At 52.2% G+C, this 21,280-nt stretch overlaps 2 protein-coding genes across 2 annotated transcripts; one reads left to right on the top strand and one right to left on the bottom strand.

The window, feature by feature from the left end:
• Positions 1 to 127: 127 nt before the first annotated feature.
• Positions 128 to 13,088, top strand: LOC108155323. Its single transcript, XM_017286061.2, has 7 exons — positions 128 to 171; positions 226 to 872; positions 6,927 to 7,918; positions 9,262 to 9,878; positions 9,933 to 10,392; positions 10,462 to 10,861; positions 10,955 to 13,088. Exons 3-7 carry the CDS (start codon positions 7,855 to 7,857, stop codon positions 12,537 to 12,539), a joined length of 3,126 nt encoding a protein of 1,041 aa, XP_017141550.1. The 5' UTR covers positions 128 to 171; positions 226 to 872; positions 6,927 to 7,854; the 3' UTR covers positions 12,540 to 13,088.
• A 27-nt stretch (positions 13,089 to 13,115) lies between these two features.
• LOC108155321 (serine/threonine-protein kinase ATR) lies at positions 13,116 to 21,280 on the bottom strand. The gene is made up of 5 exons (XM_017286046.2): positions 20,936 to 21,280; positions 18,670 to 20,872; positions 18,320 to 18,613; positions 13,543 to 18,246; positions 13,116 to 13,476 (listed from the first exon to the last, which is right to left on the bottom strand). The coding sequence occupies exons 1-5, from the start codon at positions 21,160 to 21,162 to the stop codon at positions 13,351 to 13,353; spliced, it is 7,554 nt and encodes a 2,517-aa protein (XP_017141535.1). The 5' UTR covers positions 21,163 to 21,280; the 3' UTR covers positions 13,116 to 13,350.

Genomic DNA, 21,280 nt, shown 5'->3' with positions numbered 1-21,280 from the left:
ATAATAGAGCCCAAAACATGTATGCTTTGAAATCACAGAATCGTTTTAATGAGCCCCGCTACGACACGTAACATTAGTAATTAAATCAAACCATAAACAGTGTACTCTACACACTGTTGTCCGCTGTTAGCTGATATTCTGATAAGCTTTAAGCTTGTGCTCGATAAGACGGTAAGCTTTTTGTACGAACCACAAAATACTCTCACTTCATTGGTGCATTTCCAGAGAACGCTCTTATGACAGTTCATTCTTCTTCGGAGTGTAGGGAGTACAGAAACACAGCTTGGCTCCAAGGTCAAGGTATATTAAATAATAGGTAGCGCCATCCATGGAGCGTCTTCTGTTGGAAAGCAGATCCGCAAAAACACCAACACCAAAGAGAGCCACGGAGAGCACGATGAATCGGTTATTATTCCACTCCAAAAGAGGCCGCTCTCTAGGATAGCCTCACCTTGTAAACATAAAACTGAATTATGCTCAGAGCAGATCGATTTGCCCTGTAGTCGTGCCTCTACGTGCGATCGTTTTCATGCGTTCGGCTCCTGCTTCGGCTTCGGCTTCGGTGCTCTTCGGCTGGCTTCGACCGCGTCTTGTATATTGGTGGGGATTGGATTTGGAGCCCAGCTTTTCAGTCAATATTCAGCAGCGATGCCTCAAAGTTCGGTTCGCGCTTTTCCTTTCCTCTGGTATCGCATTTAAAGTCCCGTTACGTGAATGCACCAAAATTAACTGCAGTGCTGCCAAAAAAAAAATAAATAAATAAAAATAAAAAAGAGAGGAAAAAGTCATAAATACAGCAACAAAATCTCTCAGTTTGCTCTTTGCGCAACATTTTGTGGCAGGCGTGAAATAAGAAATACTTACAACAAAAAGTGCGTATACGATGTGCTTTTCTGTGGATTTTATTTTCGTTTGATATTATTTTGTGTGCATGTTTGTTGTTATTATTATTTGGTTAATTTGTTAGTTTTTGTCCGAGCCCTGGGCCGTTAGTCGTGAGCCGTTGGATGGGCCTGGCCTTTTGGGCCACCTTCTGATGGCTCCTCTTTGGTGTGCTTTTTGTTTGAATTTTTTTCCATGTTGCTCATTTGTCGTTTCGGCGGTGGTAAAGAGCGCAACTTTCACGCGCTTCAAGTGAAACCGTGAGCCGGGTCCGAAATAAGCAAAAAAAAAAAACAAAACTGAAAAACTGAAGAAGAGGTGGATGAAGAGAAGAGATGGGGATGAGGCTGAGGTGGATAGCGAAGAAGCAGCTGTTTTGTTGCTGTTTTTCATTTTCGCCATTTCCCTCCTATTCGCATTGTTTCATTGTTTATACCATAGTATCTTTTCTCACTGTTTCTGTTTCGGTTTCGGTTTCTGTTTCTGTGTCACTCGTCGTTTTGCAAAACTATTTCAAAAATGCATACATATTTCAATCAGAGTCAGTTTTGAAAACGTTTCAAACATGAGAGTGCCTGTCCGAGTGAATTATTTAGTGTTGCTGCTTGCAGGCATTTAAATACCTATACCCTTGCAGAGGGTATTCGAATTTTGAGGCCAGTGGAGGCATGCTTCTGCAGAGAATTAAACAGCTCTGAATCTATAACGATTGTACGATTATGTGCCATGAATCGGTTCAGTCTGTCCAATGGCCTGTGGCCTGCTCCTCCCGTTCATTTTTGCAAAAGAAATGCACTTTCATGTTTCCATTCCATTGTCAGCCTTTCTTTTTCGAAGTAATCTTGGATATCTTGAACCACACTTTTAAAACACCGACGCCGAACACAAGAAAGCTTCCTGTTTAAAAATATGCAGATTTGAAGGTTGCACATTGATCAAAACCCATAGGAGTAGATATCTCAAGGTTTCTTTTGAGTCTCAATATCGATTCATGTGTTCTCACAGTTGCACTGCTTGCAGACACCGCATCTGTTGGCTTGACTGCTTGCTGGCAGTGCATCTGATGCGTGTGCTGCTTTGACTGCTTGCGTTTTTTGGTGCGCGACGCGACGGAATATGTTATGCATGATGCGATTAAACTTGTTTGCAGACGAGATCAACACCTGTTTGCCCGCCTACCTGTGGGCCTGCCACCTGCCCACAGCCCCTGCCCCGTGCTGCCGCCACAAAACCAAGAAAAAAAAAATTATCAGAAAAACTAAAACTAAAATCACGCTGACATTGACACGAATTGTCGTCGCCAGCAGCAGCAGCAGCAGCAGCAGCAGCAACAGCAAACAGCCACAACAACAATACCATCATCCTATACATAGTTTAAAGTTTAGGTCCAACAAACAGCAGGCACAACTACTAAACGTACAAAACAAATTTTCTGACTGAATTGTGTGGTTGTTGGTCGCGCCAGCGCATTCAATTTAAGTGCATATACAAATTCCATCAATGCCAGGGAACGCGACGCGACGACGACACCAACGACCATAAAATATATATTTTAATTCAAGCTAAAAGTTTATTTTGCCCTGCGGCAATTGTCAATTTTTTTTCATTTCAATTTTGTATTGCATTTGATGTTGAACAAACATAATGAAACCATAGATATCATAGCGAACAATGACTGCTGTCAGCGCGCTGATTGTTGAATGCTTCTGTTGATTGTTGGCTGTTGATTGTTGATTGTGGATTATGGCCACCGAATCGATTTGGCCTGCGGAACAAGGTCGTTTATCGTTTACCACTGGCATTATCAAATGCAAATGTAAATGGGCATTATGTCTGCTAAATACTGGAAAATTTCCTTCAATTAAATATCCAAACACACAATTTTCGTAGACAACAGTTCAATGTGCGCTTCCAATTAATTTTGTCTCACTTACAACATGACGTTGACGTTAATTTGAGCAACATTTGATGTAATTGCTTGTTAAAGTTTAACGAGAGATTCTCTCTCCGAAGAAAGGCGACCATAAAATGAGTTCAAACAAATTAAATTTCTTTTGCTCTTGACATTCTCAGCGCCGAAAGGCCAGCAAAGCGAGACGGTGTCTGTAATTAAAGCGAGGAATTATCTGCTGATGGTGGTGGTGGTATGAGAACCTTGAGTACTCTATACAGATGAAAGAGTTACAGAAGAGAATGCAGAATCTCTCCATAGTTGAGATATACTTTCCTGAGCGAGCGCCGGAGTATCCAAGAGCTTGATTGTATTCAGAGGAACATAGATGCAACCATCTGCATAATCGGTGATCGTGGGATGCTGACAAAAGTGCAGTTTATGGGACTCGATCCAATCGGTTTGTTTCTATATACATACAATGCCTTATATTGTGTGTATTCTATCTTATATCTTCTGCTTTGGCTTCTGCTTCTGGTTTATTTAATCAGCTTCTCATTGTCATTGGGTAAGTGGGCCAGAAGGTTTCGTAAGACAGCAAATGATATAGTATAGTGTAGTGCCTGATTAGGTCAGCTCTCTGTTCGGTTCGGTTCGGTTCGGCCTGTGGCTGTGTCTGTGTCTGTGGCTATGGCTATGGCTTCGTTCCCGCTCTTTCTATGAGCCGTGAACCATAACTGGTAACTTGATGCTGTCTCTCTGGGAAATGGTGTTCCCGAAAACTGTGTCACACACTTGGCCACTTGTGGTACTTGGCCCATTGCATGTGCTCATGTATACAGTGTACAGTGTACAGTGTTCAGTGTTCAGTACATGTAACTGTGGCTATGTTGCGGCTGTTTTTAGCTGGCTGTGGGCTGGTGGCTATTGCTGCACTGCATCGCCAAGCAACGATTTCCACAACGAATTTGATTTATGGCATATTTCTCATTTCGTTGTTCTCCTTTCGTGCCATGCATTGGCAATTGGGGGCTGGGGAAGTTCTTGGGGAATCGAATACTAGTATGCATACAAAAAAAAAAAATAGCTACCGCTAATTGCATGCACCAAAGCCAACCAACGAGCCACCAGCCACCAGCCACCAGCCACACGAGCACGAAACCAATCCCCCCAAAGCCCAGGGCGGAAATTTTATGCGCTGCTGGTTTTTATGCCTTTTTTTCTGTTTCTGTTTTTGTTTCATTTCTCATTTGATATTTCTTTCGGTTAAAATCGGTACTCTTTTGGTTTGGTTTTTTGTCGGCTTCCTCCCTTTTTGCTACTCTTATTTTTCGCTGCTATTGGGCCCATGTCCGCGTCGTAACAAACAGGAAACAACTATTTTCCATGCTGTTACTGCTGCCATACGAAAATTGGCTAAAGGAAATTTATATTTTCGTTTATTGGGGTTTTCCTTTTCGTTTTTTTTGGGATTTATTTTGCCTCTTCTGACTGCTGGCCAAGACAGCAATCAGCATTCAGCAACAGTCAGCAGTCAGCGATCACCGATCACCAATCAACCATCAGTAGGGGCAGGGGAGGGGCAGGGGCAGGGGCAGGGGAAGGGGCACGTGGTGGAGCAAGTTCGTTGCCTAAGTCTTTTGTATGGCAGGTGGCATTTTGCCCCAGATGTAGTCCCAAGTCCACCTAACGACCCTCATACACCCTGGCCGCGACACTCCAATGGAGTCTCAGTTTAGTTTTTAGGTTACTTGCTACGGATGGGATCTAGGCAAAAGTTAACCCTAATGAATGTTATCATGGGGAAGTCCCTCTGGACTTTTGATCTTCTAACATAGTATGACTCATTCACGTATTCATCTGTCTGCTGTTCCTTATGATCCCAATCGATTTAATGGAAGGAATAGATGACCCTTAGCAAAGTGCATCTAACGCAAACAGAATAGACAGAACATATTTGGGGCAAGTTTTAAAAGTACCTAAGAATATGTTTGATTCAGTGTCTCGCTCCACAACTCTTCAACTAAATAAAACACCATTATTAAATGTCATTCGTGGCAGTAGTGGCTCCATGGTCAGATTTACCCACCGATTGTAATCCTGTTTGGAGTTTCCCTTGTGAAATAACAGCAAAAATGGTGCCAATCGTGCCAGTTCAGATTTCAACATGAAATTGCTCAATTCCCGATGCGTTCTCCATGTTGTTCATGTTGTTTCGAGAGCATAGTGTAATAATAGTAAAGTTTTACTATTATTTGTATTAGATGTGGAGATTTTTGTACATAAATTTAGCTTGACAAATCAATCAAATCGCTTCGCGCCAATTTCGATTGCACAAAGGTGAAAAACCCAGAGACGAAGGAGAAGACCAGGCATTGCCATTGTGGTTGCCATTTGGCAATGTTAAGTGACCATTGTCAGTCCATTCGGTTGGCTCACGTTCACGTCCCAGCTCGGATTGACTGGAGGCACTCCAAGACAGAGAGACAGACGGCTGTTTTGCCAGACAGTCGGATGGACAGAGGGATAGACAGAAAAACTGCACTGTACGTGTGCGCTGCACTTTTCTTTGGCATGGTTCGGTTTTCCCATTCGATTTGCAGAGCCACTTTCCCAGCCAGTTCTCGGTACGTCTCACTTTTCACCATTCAAATGGGACTTGCATCTCAGGGTATCTCAGAGATACATACATACGACTAGTAGCCTCTCAGTCGCATTCTTCGCTTCGATTTTAATGAGCAAAATGAGCTGCCAAATGCGAAAATGAGCAACTGAAAGTGGGGCCGCAGACCCATCAAATTGGGTTAATCTATTTGAAAGTAGAAGCCGCAGTCGCCAGCCGACACCACCAACACCAGAGAGCACCACAGCAACACTCAGATCGAGTCTCAGTCTGAATCTGAGGTAGCCCCTGCGAAAGTCGTCATAGAAGCATTACTTTGTGCGTTACTTTCCATTTTGATGTGGACGTTGAGCTTGACGTTTGTCTCTGCTGCTTTCCCAGCAGTCTTCAGCCATTCAGTCATTCAGTCATTCCGTCAGCTGTCAACTCTGTGACGCTCTGAAGTGTAGGGCAGACAAAGGCCGATTCCTTCTTTAGCGTCATTTAAATTTTTCTTTTCATCAGTCCCATCATCAGCATTGAAGATTCCCATGAACAGAAAGCATAATAATGCAGATGCCAATGTGGCTGAGAAGATGGGCTTCAGTTTGCTTTGTTATGGGATGTTTTGTGAAAAAGTTTAGGAAATTTGATTGGAACATTTGCAACAGCAAAACTTCTTCTGATTCGCTGAGGAATCATATATTCCGACATTCTATTCCACATTGTAGATATTCTAGAATTTTTCCATAGTTTCAGCTTTAGTTTCTCTAAGTATATGATTTTGGCCCTTACCATACCATTCTTGGGTGCATTTCCGCTTCGATAGACCACAAACTGAGCAAACGATGACCACATCTGTCGTGGGCGTCCAATTCCCAGATGCAAATTTACAAACGTATCTCTTGCCTAATCGTATTTCTTGACGAGGCTCAGCCACAGTGCTAATTGGTGGGTCACGACGCACCCAACGAAAGCGAAATGAAGACCGATTGACAACAAAATTTGTTAATCGATGGGGGAGCGCAGCTTGGGTGCGTTTACGGCCACGGCTTTTGGGTTGGGTTTTGGTTTCGGTTTCGGTTTCGGTTTCATTTGCTTGTGGTTGTGGCTTGTGGGGCGGGTTTTCACTTTTCTTTGTCCCATCCCATGGCACCCCGTTCCGACTATGTACCCCCGATTGAGGCGTGCAATTCGCAGACAGTCGAGGGCCGGTGGGGCTGGCTGAATTGGCCAAAAGTCAACAGACAGCTTTGTCTGCTTGACCCACATGTGAGGCAAGGCAGCCGAAAAGTGGTTAGGCGGGATTTGCTCTTCGAGAACGCCTCGCAGTCAAGTGTAAGGTCAATGGCCCGGTCTGCGGCTTCGTCCACACACAGAAATGCAAGCGCAATATCCTGTTTAAAGCCGGGCAGCCGGGAAGTTGGGGAGCCGGCAGCCTATTATACAATTCGCCATTTGGCCATTTGGCCATTTGGCAGTTCTCCACCACCGACCGACCAACAATTGAATGAAATATGACTCCACTTCTTCTTCTTCTTCTGATTGCAGACGGACCTAAACAACACGCAGCAATCAATCAGGCCATCAACCAGTCCGGTGAGGCTTGTCGCAAACTGGGGCTGGAGTGGGAGCTGCTCTCCCCTGTCATTGCCGTCATCTGTGGGAGAAAGCCACCGCCGCTGCGTCTGCCACATAATTCAATCAAGCGCAACACGAGCAGCAGACTAGCAGCAGCAATAACCAATAACCAATACCCAATAGCAAATAACCATTGCGGACCAACCACTGACCAGCGACGGCTAGAGAGCAGGCCGCGGATCAGCAGCGATCAGAGGTGACTCGAACTGGAATTGAAACTCCAACTGGAGCTGGGATCTGGGAGCTGGAAGCTGGGACTTGGAAGCTGGAGCTGGAGGCGACACTGTCTGCATTGGCTTAGTCAGTCAGTGAGTCAGACACTCGAACCTATAGTCATAGTTATAGTCACGACTCCACCAACACCACCACCACCACCACCACCACCGCCGTCACCTCCAAGACTACACACTATCGCCATTGCCAGCGACATCGTCAGCTGAAGTCAGCTTCACTGGGTCTTCGATCGTGGTGGCTGTGTTTGTTGTCCGGCAGGTTCACAAATAAGTGAAAGTGAATTTGTTTATTGTATATTTCGCTATTACCAAAGCGAACGAGACGAGACGAGACGCATAACACCATTGAGACAACACAGCACAACACAATACAGGCAACAGGAACCTGTGCGAGTGTATGGTAACTGCAACTACAACAACATTATCCTCATCCTCAACCAGAAAGCCGAGCAATGCTCACTAGATCAAAGCAATTCCATTGAAAGACAAGATCAAGATCGTGTCACCGTGTACGTGTCGATTGGAATTTCGATCAATGAGAGCGTTGTAGAAGAGCTACAACAACAAGAACTGCAACGACAACTATCGCGACAACCAGAGGCAACATGCTAAATGTGTGCTATCTGTTGCTGCTAGTGCTGACGGCATCGCTGTGCCACGCGGAAAATGGTGAGTATACGCCCCGTGGGCTCCATTAACTAATTGCCAGCAACAGCGGCACACATTAACTAATTTACTTAGCGCTTGATGCGAATACGCTTTCAACTGGAATTGGTTTGTCACTCTGTAACTGTCTGTCTGTCGCTTTGTGTGGGTGTCGCCTACAAGGGGGCCGGGCGGGGGATGAGCTCCGTGAGTAATGAATGACAGACAGACAGACAGTCAGGCAGCCAGTAACTTCAGTTCAGGGATTGCACAATGTACGAGCGCGTATAAGAGCGCGCTTGACTGTGTGTTGTGAAGGTAAAACCAATAAACCCCTCAATTTAACCAGAGTTTACGTTTACCCTTGGACTGAGCCATGGATTGAAGAGTATGGATTATTGGAGAGGTGTCTTCAGAAGCTACGAGCACGAGTACTGGCCCGCCAAAAGGTTGAATACGAGTATGCTTTCCTCAGTTTCAGGCAAAGGTTGCCGGTGTCTAGGCAGGCATGGAATCCCTCAGGCTTAAGGACAGCTGCACTGACCAGGGAATAGAATTTATGAATATGAATACCGACTGCCGCATCCCCATTCTGGTGATGCGTGATCTAATCGCAATCAATGTGTTCTTTATGATTTCCTTATTCTTTTATTTATGCGATCCACCCAACTAGAAGCCCAATTGGGCAGACAACGTGTGTGGCACTCAGTTTTGGTTGAGGTTTTGGGTTTGGTTATTGCCTATAGTGTGTATAGTAGTTTGCCTTTGGTTTGGTATTTTAAAAACGCAATCACGCTTCGGCGATTTATCATACATAGTACAATAGACAGAGGCACACACACACTCATGTTCACATGGACACGTTCCATGGCGGTGTTATGTCATCCGCATGGCGTGCGTCTCAAATTATGGCGAAGTGCACAAGGAAAACGTAAAGCGGAAAATTAAAATAACTTACGCGTTGTCATTAAAGAAATTTCTACGACAATTCGTAGCTTTTTTTTCTTTGCCGCTTCTTCCACTGATCAAGCAGTGTAGTTTGCGGCACAAGAAGTTCGTTCATCCAAGCAGGGTTCATGTTAAAGCAGTTAACAGTGGAGGCAAGATGTTCGGTGAAGCAGTGTAGACAGAACAGAAAGCCAAGCAGTAAGTAAAGCAGTTCCCGGTTTGAAATTTTGAAATTCCTTCAATACGATGATGGCTTCTCCAATTTGGACAAACGAAATCGAATTAAATCAAATGTCTTTGGCTAGAGTCGCGGGTTGTACGTGATCCTCATGCATAGAACCCCATTGATATGTAGGCACGCCTCTCAGTTCCATTTCTGTCCGGCCACTGACTCACCAATCCACGCTCACCACTTGCAGCGATCGCCCAGGAAGTGAGCAATGTTGGCACGCCCACGCATGCATCGTATGGAAACTTTACGGAGCTGTCGCGAGCGGTGCAGGACTCACTGTTGGAGCACGAGGAACGCCAACGTGAGAGCCTGCGACATGGACACCGCTCGAAACGGGGAGTTAAGCGAGTGTGCTACGGGGAGCTCGGGTGCTTCGAGGATTCAGGCCCGTTCGCCTACCTGGAGATGCTGCCGTCCCCGCCGGAGGAGATCAACACCAAGTTCTACTTCTACTCAACGCGCCAGCGCTCGGACCGGCCGCTGATGGAGCTGTCCTTCCTCAACATGACCACCGCTTTCCGCGGCAAGGCCAAGCGGGAGTCGGAAGCCCAGAGCGACCCGTCCAGTACGAGTGCTCCCGAGAGCGGTAGATCCTCCAGCTCCAGTTCTAGCTCAGGTTCGAATACAAGTGCAACCTTCAGCACGGAGAAGCCCGGTGGCGGTGGTGGGCAGAAAAAGCCAGCCCCCTCGATCGACGACCTGGAAGGCTTCGACGAGCTATCTGTCCGTGTCATCGTTCACGGCTTCGGCTCGGCCTGTCCCCACGTTTGGATCTACGAGATGAAGACGGCGCTCATGGCAGTGGTAAGTGGGCAGATTTGGGCGACCCTTTCCATTTCCTAATTCAAAATTTTGCAGGAGGACTGCATCGTGATCTGCGTGGACTGGGAAAACGGGGCCACCTTCCCGAACTACGTGCGGGCGGCGGCCAACACGCGGCTCGTGGGCAAGCAGCTGGCCATGCTGCTCCAGAATCTGCAGCGGCACAAGGGCCTCAATCTGATGCGCACCCACCTCATCGGCTTCAGCCTGGGCGCCCACGTGTCTGGTTTCGCCGGCGCCGAGCTGCCGGGTCTCTCGCGGATCACGGGCCTGGATCCGGCGGGTCCCTTGTTCGAGGCCCAGCACCCGAAGGTGCGGCTGGACAGCAATGACGCGGAGTTCGTCGACGTGATTCACTCGAATGGCGAGAACCTCATTCTGGGAGGACTCGGCTCCTGGCAGCCCATGGGCCACGTCGATTATTACCCCAATGGCGGCCGCGTGCAGACGGGCTGCTCCAATCTCTTTGTCGGCGCTGTCACTGACTTCATATGGTGTAAGGAATCTTTTTTCTCATCCCAGCTCGAGGACTGACTTTTTTTCCATCCTTGGTTCCCACCCACAGCGGCCCAGGCAGCCGAGGACGAAGAGGGCCGATCGCTGTGCAACCATCGGCGCGCCTACAAGTTCTTCATCGACTCGGTGGCGCCGCGTTGCATGTTTCCCGCCTTTCCGTGCGCCAACTACGACGACTTCCTCAAGGGCAAGTGCTTTCCCTGCGCCCAGGACGATGAGGATCTCGCCGAGGGCGTGCCCCGGTGCGGCAACATGGGCTACTATGCCGACCGGTCCACGGGCCGCGGCCAGCTATACCTTTTGACCCGAGAGGAGGAGCCCTTCTGCGCCCACCAGTTCCAGCTGCAGATCTTCAACTCCTTCAACGACCTGCCACTGCGCACCATCGGTCGCCTTGAGGCCATTCTCGAGGGCGATGGTGGCCTCAATGAGACCTTCGAAATATCCGAGTAAGTCCATGCCATACCGTACCAAAACACCTTTCCTTCGCTTTTTTAGCTTCATTGATCATACTCTCTCTCTCTCTCGTCCTTGTCCTGCAGAAAGGACGATGCGGAGTTCTTTGCCGGCGACATCGTGTCCAAGATTATCGTGCCCCATCCCGCCCTGGGCTTCCCCACCACGCTGAGCCTCCACTATAAGTCGTACAGCGGCTGGCTGAGCAAGGGCCTGCCCCACTGGGACATCGACAAGGTGGTGCTCACCGACAGCTTCGGCCGCAGCCACTCCCTGTGCCGTCCGTCCACCAAGCTGAGCAGCGGCAGCCCCGTACGCATGCGCCTGCAGGCCGGCAACTGTGAGTTGGACAACCAGGAGGACTATGGCGCCTACACCACTCAGCCACCGCAGCAGGCCCCGCCACAGGCCACTCTAGCGCCCGTGCCCGCCTCCACGGATGTGCCGGACTCCAGTGTCCAGGAGTCGGGCCTGAGCGCCGCTGCCGTCGACGGCGTGGAGAGTGTAAAGCAGCGCAAGGACATCTTCAACCTCGGCACCAGCTTCAAGCTGGCCCAGAACCAGACCTATCCACTCGACCAAGGTGACGAGCTGCCCTGGCAGCCCATTTTGGTGGGCAACTCGCTGGACAATGAGACAGCCGAGACGGCCGAGTCCAGTCGCAGTCTCTCGGACGCGGCACTGCCGGAGGGTCAGGGGGGCCAACCGAGTGAGATCTTCGAGCCGGTGCTCAAGGACAGGCGGCTGGTGGCCTACAACCGTGGACGCAATCTTCAGGACGACGGCACAACCACGGAGGAGATCATGGAGCCGGTGCTCAAGGCCACCACGCCGCGCGTCAAGCAGGGCAAGGAACTCGACCTGCGTCAGCTCGACGTCGCCGCAGAGATGTCTCAGACAACCCCTTCACCTCTCCCTCCATCTCCATCTCTATCTCCATCTCCAGCTGCGTCTGTGGCTCCCCCCAAAATGATGGCACAGCTAGGCACCGGCCAGACTGCCCACACGGGGCAGGATGAGCCGCAAACGGTGCAGTTATTGCCCTTCCGCCTAGGCGAGCTGTTGCAGCGGGCCGAACGATATGCCCGAGAGACGCTCCTGCCCTTGATCTCTGTGCAGGCGCCGCGCTTCTTCGGCTTCAACGTGACGCCGCACGACCGGGAGCTGTCCCGTCCGGTCAGCGACCAGCGCAAGCCGCGCTACATTCCCCGCTACGAAGAGTCCGCCTTTCTAAATAACGGCACAAGCTCCCCCCCGCGCAATGGCAGTGGCAAGACCCGCGCCCAGAAGGCGGCGCGCCGCTCAGCGGTCCAGCAGCGCAATCTCTTCCGACTGATGCGCGCCCGCTCCGCCCAGAGGCGCGACGAGGAGCAAGAGCAAGATGAGGAACAGCGGAAGGTGCAGGAGAACGAGGTCAACTATTACACCAATGTGCTCCTTTCGGAGTCCCGGTCCATGCGCCCAGAGGTGCCCGAGTATCGGCCTGTGTTCGTTGATCTGCCAACCTATCGGCCGCTTCTGTCGGCCTCATCATCATCAGCAGCATCTGCATCAGACTCAGGCTCAGCTTCAGCCTCAGCCTCAGCCTCGGTGTCTGGATCAGCATCAAAGTCCAGGGCTGGAAGGGTGGCCCGGCGTCGAGGCAGAGCCTCCTCATTGGCGCTCCCCTAAGGCTCCGGGGTCTGTTATCCAGGAAGAACACTTTGTGATATGAGAATCTGGCAGCGCCATGCAGGCCATGTACCCTCGGATCGTGGCTGGGGCAGATCCCCCCGCCAAGCTATCCATCTCCCTCAACCGCCTTCTCACCCTGCCCCATACGCATTCCAATTGTAGCCACACACTCGGCGGGGGGGTACACGGCGCACCAAAACTTTTAGCACTGTAAATATCCGAAAGAAACATTAATCGTGGCCGGAAACAGATCGACAGATTCATGCAATCGGAGAATTTAGTGTATAAGTTTATAAAGTGAGAGATTTACGAATAAGATTAAAACACTACAGTCGAGTGTCTCGACTCTAAGATACGAGTCCCACTTGTGCAGTCTTTTCTTCAAATTGTTGCGGAAACTATTCGGAATTCAATGGAACCACATGTCCTGCTGTCTGTTGTCACAACAGAGACACGGGTTTACAAAAACGGAGCGGGTTAGATAATAGAGATAAGATCGCTAGATGTATGCAAATAGGCATAGGAATAGCATTCGGAACATTCGATATTCTTAGTTTTATCATTCACAGACGATTCAAAAAATGCAACAGTTATTTATTTTCTAGAAACTACTAACCATACAGACTATTTTTACCACCACTCAGTGGAGAAAGAGCTTCGGAGCCACAAGAACAAATTACCCAAATATTCACTTTTCAAGGCTTCATTTTGTAAACTATTAACTCGTAAAAAATCCCTGAAATGTTGGTTCAACATGAATGCTTTCGTTGAAAGAATACGAGTATACGCTTATAAATAGTAAACACTGTCAGAGGAACGCTCCCCAGCCAATGTACATGACAGCCAGATTGTCCACTTTGGTGGCCTCGTTGATGAGAAAGTTGACCTGTCCTTCGGTTGAGAGGGGAATACTGTTGGCCTGCTGCCGCTTAACCTGTTGGACACAGAAGAGTACGGTGAGTGAATCTTCAATTGAAATATACAGGATTTATGTGCTTACGTGACCCTGCAGACGATCGGCAATGCGCTGGACATCGCTGGTGATCTTGGCCGTGGCGGCGGCATTGCGGATCTGCGCTCCGACATCGTAGACAAAGGGCCGCAGCATGGACATCAGAGTCTTGGTCTCCTGCTTGAGCAGCCGCAGCGTGATCTCGCAGCACTTGCGGTAGCTGCCCTCGACGCCCAGCGGCCCCATGGCTGCGATCATGTTCTGGGTAAGACGGAACGGAACCATTTCCGGGTACGTCAGCAGCTCGCCCTGGTTGAACAGGCAGTTGAAATCGACGTGGACAGCGTCCCCATTGCGCTCATCGAAGAGTATGTTTTCGCCGTGACGATCCCCCAATCCCAGGATGTACCCCACCATCGACATCACGGCCACGGTACGGATGTACGTGTGTCGGGCCTCGTACCAGCTGTGGGGCGTGGCGAACCGTTGACGCAGCCAATCCTGGAACACGGGCGGATGGGCGGGTAGCAGTTGCTTGGTGAAGATCTCGCGCTTCTTTTCTATGGGATCAGTCAAGGGCACGGCCAGCTGTTGGAGCTGGCGGCTGGACATAACCCGACCCCTTTGCGCGTACAAGCCCATGCAGATGCTGCGGTAGGACGAGAGATTGGGCAGCCACTCGACCAGGCCGCACTCCTCATTGAATGGCAGCACGGCGTAGGTGCGTATGTGGAGGCGCCTCTGCCTGGCCGGCGCATTCTGGTGCAGGTATCGCTTCACCAGGCCATTGAACTCCATCAGACGGGCATCGCGCCGCAGGTCGTCCTTGGGCTTCACCAGTACATCGTAGTCCTGTCCATCGCTGCAGCGAATGGTGAGCTTTTTGGGCTTGGCCGCCGAGCGCAGGACCAGCACCTGCTCTTGGAAGCCGCTGATGTAGATCTGCTGATAGGGAAACCAGTTGGCCTTGCTGCTGCTCGCCGCCAAGGGCGACAGTGCCGCTGGGCTGGACTCCAAATTGAGGGGCATCGTGGGCTGCATGTACTTCTCGAAGGGCAGGAGGATCTTTGAGAAGTCCGCATGGCTGCACAGCTTGGTGAGGCGCTTGTCGAGGTCGCTCAGCTTGTATGTTCGGTCCAGAGACACCTCCTTGTTGGTCAGCTCAATCAGACGCTCCGTCAGGGAGTTGAAGTCGTTGAGGAGCTTCTGGAAGGCGGCGTTCTGGAGACGGCCATCGGTGAGCACCAGCTTGCAGCGCTTGATTCTGTTGGCGGTGGCCGACTTGAAGTGGGGCAGCAGCATCCACAGGGACTGCTGCGGATAGTTCTCCACCAGGCGTATGATCACATTGCGAAGCACACCGAAAACCTCCGGCGACGGGTGGCATAGGCGGCTCAGCATCTGTGAGTAGACCGTGTAGAACATGGCCGTGGGCAGGGCGGTGCAGCAGTTGCTCAGCAGATCATTCATCTTCTTTACATGGTCTGGATTGGTCGAGGATTCAGCCGTGTCCAGCCACAGGCTGATGAGGCGGGGCATCGACTGGTAGACATGCTCGCTGCCGTACCGCAGCGATTTCGCATAGTTTAGCATGATTTGGAGCAGCAGATCATCGTTCTCGTGGTTAGTTGACTGATTAGTTGTGACCGACTTGCTGCTCCCCTGTGTGGCCTCACGCATCTTCTCCAGGAACTGGGCCAGCTGCACGTGGCAGCCCTCCGAGTGGCGATGCACGGCAATGGCCTCCTGGAAGTACCGTAGAACAGCATCCGCACACAGATGCATGGACTCGGCATTGTAGACGGCCTGCAGGTACTTGCCCTCGAAGTAGAGATGACGCTGCTCCGTTGACAGCTGCTTGGCGTTGCCCTGGCACGAGACCCGAATGAAGGAGAGCTGCTCCTCCAGATAGTTCATGGCCATGACCTGGTCGCCCTTCTGCCACAGCAACCGGGCCCGCTCCAGGAAGAGGCCACTGGGCTTGTAGTCGGCCGCCTTGAGGATGTACAGCTGTGCCCGCTGCAGCTGGCCAGCATTCCTGTTGATCTGCGCACTGTTCAGCCAGAGCCTGGCCAGCTCCATCTGCAGATGGGGCTGCAGGTGGCTGCGATCCGCGAGGCGTTGCTGCAGCTCGGCCAGTAGATTCCGGCGGAAGCTGTAGATGGGCTCCTGCACGCGCACCTGCGGCTGTATCACCTGGAGACGCGCCTGCCAGTCCTCGAAATACTCCCGCATCAGCAGCTCCTGCCGATCCTCGGCGGCCTCCTGCTGCAGCTGCTCGACCAATTGCTGGCTGCACTGAAGCTCGTGCACCAGATGGAGCTTCAGCACCGCATCGTAGGCATTGGCATACGAGTGCTGCTGGACGGCGGAGCAGCTGCGCAGCTGCTCCAGCACAGAGGAACGCATACCATCTAGCAGCGAGTCGAACTGCGATGGCGTGGTCAGTGGCTGGCGCAGGGCCAGACAGCCCTGGGCGCACTGGGCCGGCCAGTTGGCCTGGAACTCGTCCAGCTCGTCGTAGCTGCCCAGCCGCCACAGCAGCTCCGCCTTGCACTCGCTGAAGCACTGCTCCGTGTACTGGTCCGCCAGGCGCTGCCAGAGGCCGTCGGCAATCAGCTGGGCCGTCTTGGGCGTGTCCATCAGGTAGGCGTCGATCATGGCCCGGATGTGCTCCGGCTGGAGGTGGTCTGTGCTGGAGAGCAGCTGCTCGTAGCACGTGATCATGTCCTGCTGCCGCTCCACCAGACGGTTCACCAGAATGTCCTGGGTCACACTCATGTCGTAGCTGCGTGCCTGAACGGCCCCCTCCACGGAGTCCGAGTCGAGGAGCTTGCCATAGACCTCGACGAGAAAGGTGAATTGTTCGAGGATGCGCTTGGACTTGTCCTCGCCGTCCTCCAGATAGCTCTCCAGGTAGCTGAGGGCACGGGCATACTCCCCGCAATTGTAGCTGGCGCGGGCGACCAACAGCTTGGGTATCCTCCCGAGAAACTCGTGGATCTTACCGTAGTTGGTGTCCACCTCCTGGGGAGGTCTTCCCCCAGTGCTGCGGCCGTGCATACGCTGCCATTCCCTTAGCCAGCGCTGCAGGAAGTCGAGGAGCTCAGCACAGAGTTTGCCGGCGAGTCGCGGCACATGGCTGGAGTCCTCCTTCCGCTCCAGGACACTGTTCGCTGGCTGCTTGTTGCCGGCTGCATATTTCTTCGACTCGAACAGCTTGAAGGCGTTCTCCTTGATGGCGCCCAGCTCTTGCTGGGCCTTGGCCGAGCTGGAGCTCTCCTCGTTGGCCTGCAGCACCGCCAGGAACTCCTCCTGCATGTGCTGGCCCTGCTCCGCAGTGCACTCCAGGAGCGCGTGCAGCAGAATATAGGGATAGAAGGTGCTCAGCATGTTGCCGTCCCGCTTGATGCACGGCTTATACGAGCTCAGCAGGTGGCGGGTCTCCGAGCACTGGATGTAGTCGACCAGGCGACTGGCCCACACGAAGGCCCACTCCTCGTACGAGTTGTTCGAGTAGTGGCTGCCGAAGATCGGCTGCTGCTGGCAGTTGCTCGCCCGCTGGCAGCTCGTGTAGCAGGACTGCAGCAGCGGCTCCATAACCTGACGCATGCGAGGAGGCAGCGACTCCCACAGGCGGACCTTCTTCTGCTCCTTGGGCGAAATGCCGCACACGGCCAGTGTCTCCTGGATGGCCAGCGAGAAGCTGTCCACATGCTTCGTCTTCTGCTGGAACTGGTAGCCGCGGCACAGCGCGGTTAAGGCCAGCACCGCAAAATCATCGGACAGGACGGTCAGCGGCAGCTGCTGGGGGCTGTCGAAATTGTAGTTGGAGAGCAAGTAGCTCGCGTCGATGGCCCCCAGCTCGCCCAGGCATTTGGCCGAGGCCATCTGCAGCTGGCGATCGTCGTGCTGGCAGCCAGCCATCAGGACATTGACAATCTGCTCCAGCAGCGGCTCGAGGGGCAGCTCATTGAGGATCATCTGGTTGAGCTGGGTGCGCCGCCGGCCGAAGAGCTCGCCCAGATGCTGCAGCCCATAGACGCGCACCTGGAGGCACTCATCGATGATCTGCTTGTGAAGGAAGCGCAGCTGCTCCAGCAGCTGTGGCGGGGATTGCGCCTCCTCCCCGGCCAAGTCCAGATGGGAGAGGTGTCGCTTGATGCATTCCCGGATTTTGGGGGAGACGTTCTCCATGCGCTCGAGGAAATACAGGTCCGTTATGAAGTTGCCCAGCATCGCGGCATTCCGCAGTATCACGAACTCGTAGAGATCGTTCACCTGCGCCACGCTCTCGCAGTCCATCAGCAGCGGCTGCAGGGTGGCCACAATGCGGCCCAGGGAGGGGCCCAGCTCCTGGACATTCACCACGTGCAGGAAGATGTGCCAGATCTTCAGGCAGATCCGCTGCAGTCGCGGCTCCTGCAGAGTGTGCACAAAGCTGAGCATGGCCATGATCTTGAACCGGAACTGGGTGACATGTTTCGAGCCAACGAAGCGCATTATCTGGCCCAGACTGTAGAGGGTCTCCTCCTTCAGGGGCTTCTCGAAGGACGGCTCGCTCAGGCAGCTCTCAAAGTAGGTGATCACGCCCAGGAAGCGCTCGGCAATGAAGGTGGCAAACTCCGCATTGGCCGTCTGGCTGGACAGCGCCTCTTCGGAGCCCACGGACAGCTGCAGCAGGCTCTGGAACGACCTCATCACGAAGGTGGGGTTGCGGTTGAAGTAAATCAGCAGCTCAGCCACCGTTTGCTGCGGAAGGAAGCAAAGCAGTGAAAGGTCAGCATTGAAAAGCGCAGGCAGTGGGACAGGGGGCAGGTCCCACCTTAACGTCCGCATTCATGAGCTGCTGCAGACTGGACTGGGTGCAGCTGACCACCAGCTGAATGCAGCTATTGGCCAGCTCCGGCTCCTCGGTGAGGTAGACATGGGTGTAGAGCCGCAGGAACGAGATGGTGAACAGCGTCGCAATGGGTTTCCGCAACTGTTTAGCTATTAGCACAAGCACGCCCTTGCAGCGCGGCTCCACGATGCAGTGCGGCAGTACCATGGCAGTCAGCAGGCGATGGTACTTGCAGGTGAACTCCTGAACGCACGAAAAGCCCAGCATTTTGGTGAGCTACAAGGGTAAGCAATGATTGGATTTGGTCTACTGGTGTGCCCTCTTCCACTCACCGCTCGGAGTGATCGCGTGAAGCGCACTCCATCCGTTAGATATGCAGTCAGGGCCAGGCGTACGGCCAGATCGAGGGCATCCCGCTTGTACCAGTTCCACAGATTGACCGTCTGCAGGCCATGGCGGGCACACATCTCACTGGCCGTCATCACGGCCTCCTGGGCAACCAGGGAGTGCGTGTGCACCAGGAAAAAGAAGGTCATCTTGAACCAGTGGAAGAGCCAGATCTCGTCGATCTCAGGGTGGGCACAGGATATGATTATGCGCAGCACGGCACGCTGCTCCATTTTGCACTGCGTCGCCAGAGGCTTGGCCAGCATTTGCTTGATAGAGTCGAGGATGAAGCGACCCAGTTCCTGCATGAAATCTGGCGACTTTGAACTCATTGCAGGGACTAGGAGACTGAAGCTCTTTTCGCCCACTCCCTTGAGTCCTTCCTTGAGCAGACGCAGGACAAGGTCGGGGCTAACGCTGAGCAAGTCTAGATGATGGGCAATGTACGAGGAATCGGATGCGAATAACAAATCCCTGACTATCAGTTCAACTGTGGTCCTGGTGAGGTCGAGGTTCGTTGCATTCGGCTTGGCCTTGCCAAGGAAAAGGCCAGGCAGCTCATCCGGCAGTGGCCGACACTGCGGACAGTGCAACTCAACGCGATCTCCCACCTTAAAGGCACTCAGATGGGAGCAGAGCAGCAGGCGAATCACTTGGCTGCGTGCCGGCTGATCCGAAATGCAGGGCAGGGCTTTTAGGAGCTGCTCCGTTTTGAGGAAACCCGCCAGATACAGCTGCGGCAGATACGCACCGAAGATCTCCTCCTGGGACTCAATGAGACCCATGTAGTGCTGGGCATAGAAGGACTGCATCTGGGTGTGGGCGCTCGAAGGCGTCTCCAGTCGGACTGCACACAAGTGCGACAGCTGCTCTGACAGATGCCTCTGGAGGACGGCCAGCAGTTGCTGCTGCGTTTGCGGCTTCAGTGAGTGGCGAATGAAGGAGACCTGTAGCAGCAGTGAGCAGATTTCCAAATATATCTGCAGCTCTGGAGAGCTGGCGCGGCACTTGGACTCCTGCTCCGTCAGGTGCATGGAGAGCTGATTCCAGTTGGTGTCCGTCTCCTTGGGAAGCTCATACTGTAAGGGCAACCGGGCCAGGCACGAGGAATCCAGCTTATTTTCCGATTCCATCATCTTTTGTTGGCTCTGCCACAGGATGAGCTGCTCCAGCTGCTTGAAGGCTCGCATAATGGCAACCATTTCCCGCCACTCCCCTGCGGTGGTTTCCTTCTTGGGGAGGAGTTGTGCCAGGGCCGTGGTCAAGGCTTGAACGATGGCTGACCGCATTTCCGTCAGCTTTACTGCTAGAAGAGCCAAAAGTGGGAGTAACTGCGATGGATGCGACCGCCAATGGCTCATCACGAGCTCCTTCAGCAGCATCAGTTGCTCCATGGAAGTCACCGAGCCATCCAGCAGCTCTTGCACGTAGTCGCTCAGACTTTGCAGCAATCCCTCATCGATTTCCAGGCTCTTGGGCAAGCCAAGAATCTCATTTAGGAGGAGGTAACTCTGGTGTATTGCCTCGCGGCCACGCAGCTGCAGGACAAGCATCAGTTGTCGAGTGGACACATCAAGCCTTTTCAGCTGCTGGCCGCTCATGCAGTCCATTTCCAGCCACTTGGCAGCCATGGACCACATCATGGTGGTGGCCTCCAATGTCAAGTGCGCGTAATGTGCCACATCGTGACTGGTGAGCCAGTTCTGGGACGACTGAGACAGCAAGACACCGTGGCAGTACTCCAGGCAAGTCAGCTTCGTGTCCATGTCGCACTCCTTCAGGATGAGCAGCGCCTGCTGCAGGCTCCCTGAGAAAATGTCTCCGTGTGTAGCGTCTCCAATGTGATGGGCATGCTGCAGAACCATCATCAAACTCTTGGCATAAGCATCTACCTTGTCCACCTGGAGGTGGATGTCTTCGAATGCGCATTGGGGATCGAACTCCAGAAGAGGAGCGACGTCGCTCTTGAATATCCTCAAGGTAATTGTCTTATTATCCTTTGTAAACCCCTTTCCGAAGTCGAGCACACTCAATTGTGCATGGATCTCCTGCAGGGCCTCCACATAGGCCTTCACTAGCCGCTCATACAGCTTGGGATGATTCGAGCAGCAGGAACTGATGATTTTCCTCTGCAGATTGATGCACTGACTATGACGAAATAGTAAGGCAATAGAGCATCAAATGTATATCATTATCTTCCTTATTTCTCACCTGCCATCTTCACTCTCGCCCAAACACTTGGCCAGCTTGTTTAGCAGCCACAATAGAAATGTGTCTTGGAATTTGTTGTTCAGCTCCCGGACCAGCGAGCAGCTTATAAGGCTCGGCTCCTGGCAAAGTATGTCCTCGATAACTGCGTACGCCTGAGACAAGTTCCCACCGTTTCGGTTCACCAGGCTGTAGAGCAGCTTCCACATTTCCTTGCGATGGTTCGCCATTTCGCCAAATATTTTTATTTACAGTGCTTTATGGTTGTTTTTGCAAAAAAGGTTTAAAGTAAACAAAAATTAACATGTTTCTTTTGCCCGCGCGTTCACATCTATTGACGGATTTATC

The sequence above is a fragment of the Drosophila miranda genome, chromosome XL (genome assembly GCF_003369915.1).
Source record: "Drosophila miranda strain MSH22 chromosome XL, D.miranda_PacBio2.1, whole genome shotgun sequence".
NCBI classification, from domain to species: Eukaryota; Metazoa; Arthropoda; class Insecta; order Diptera; family Drosophilidae; genus Drosophila; species Drosophila miranda.
This window is presented reverse-complemented; position numbering and strand designations above follow the sequence as displayed.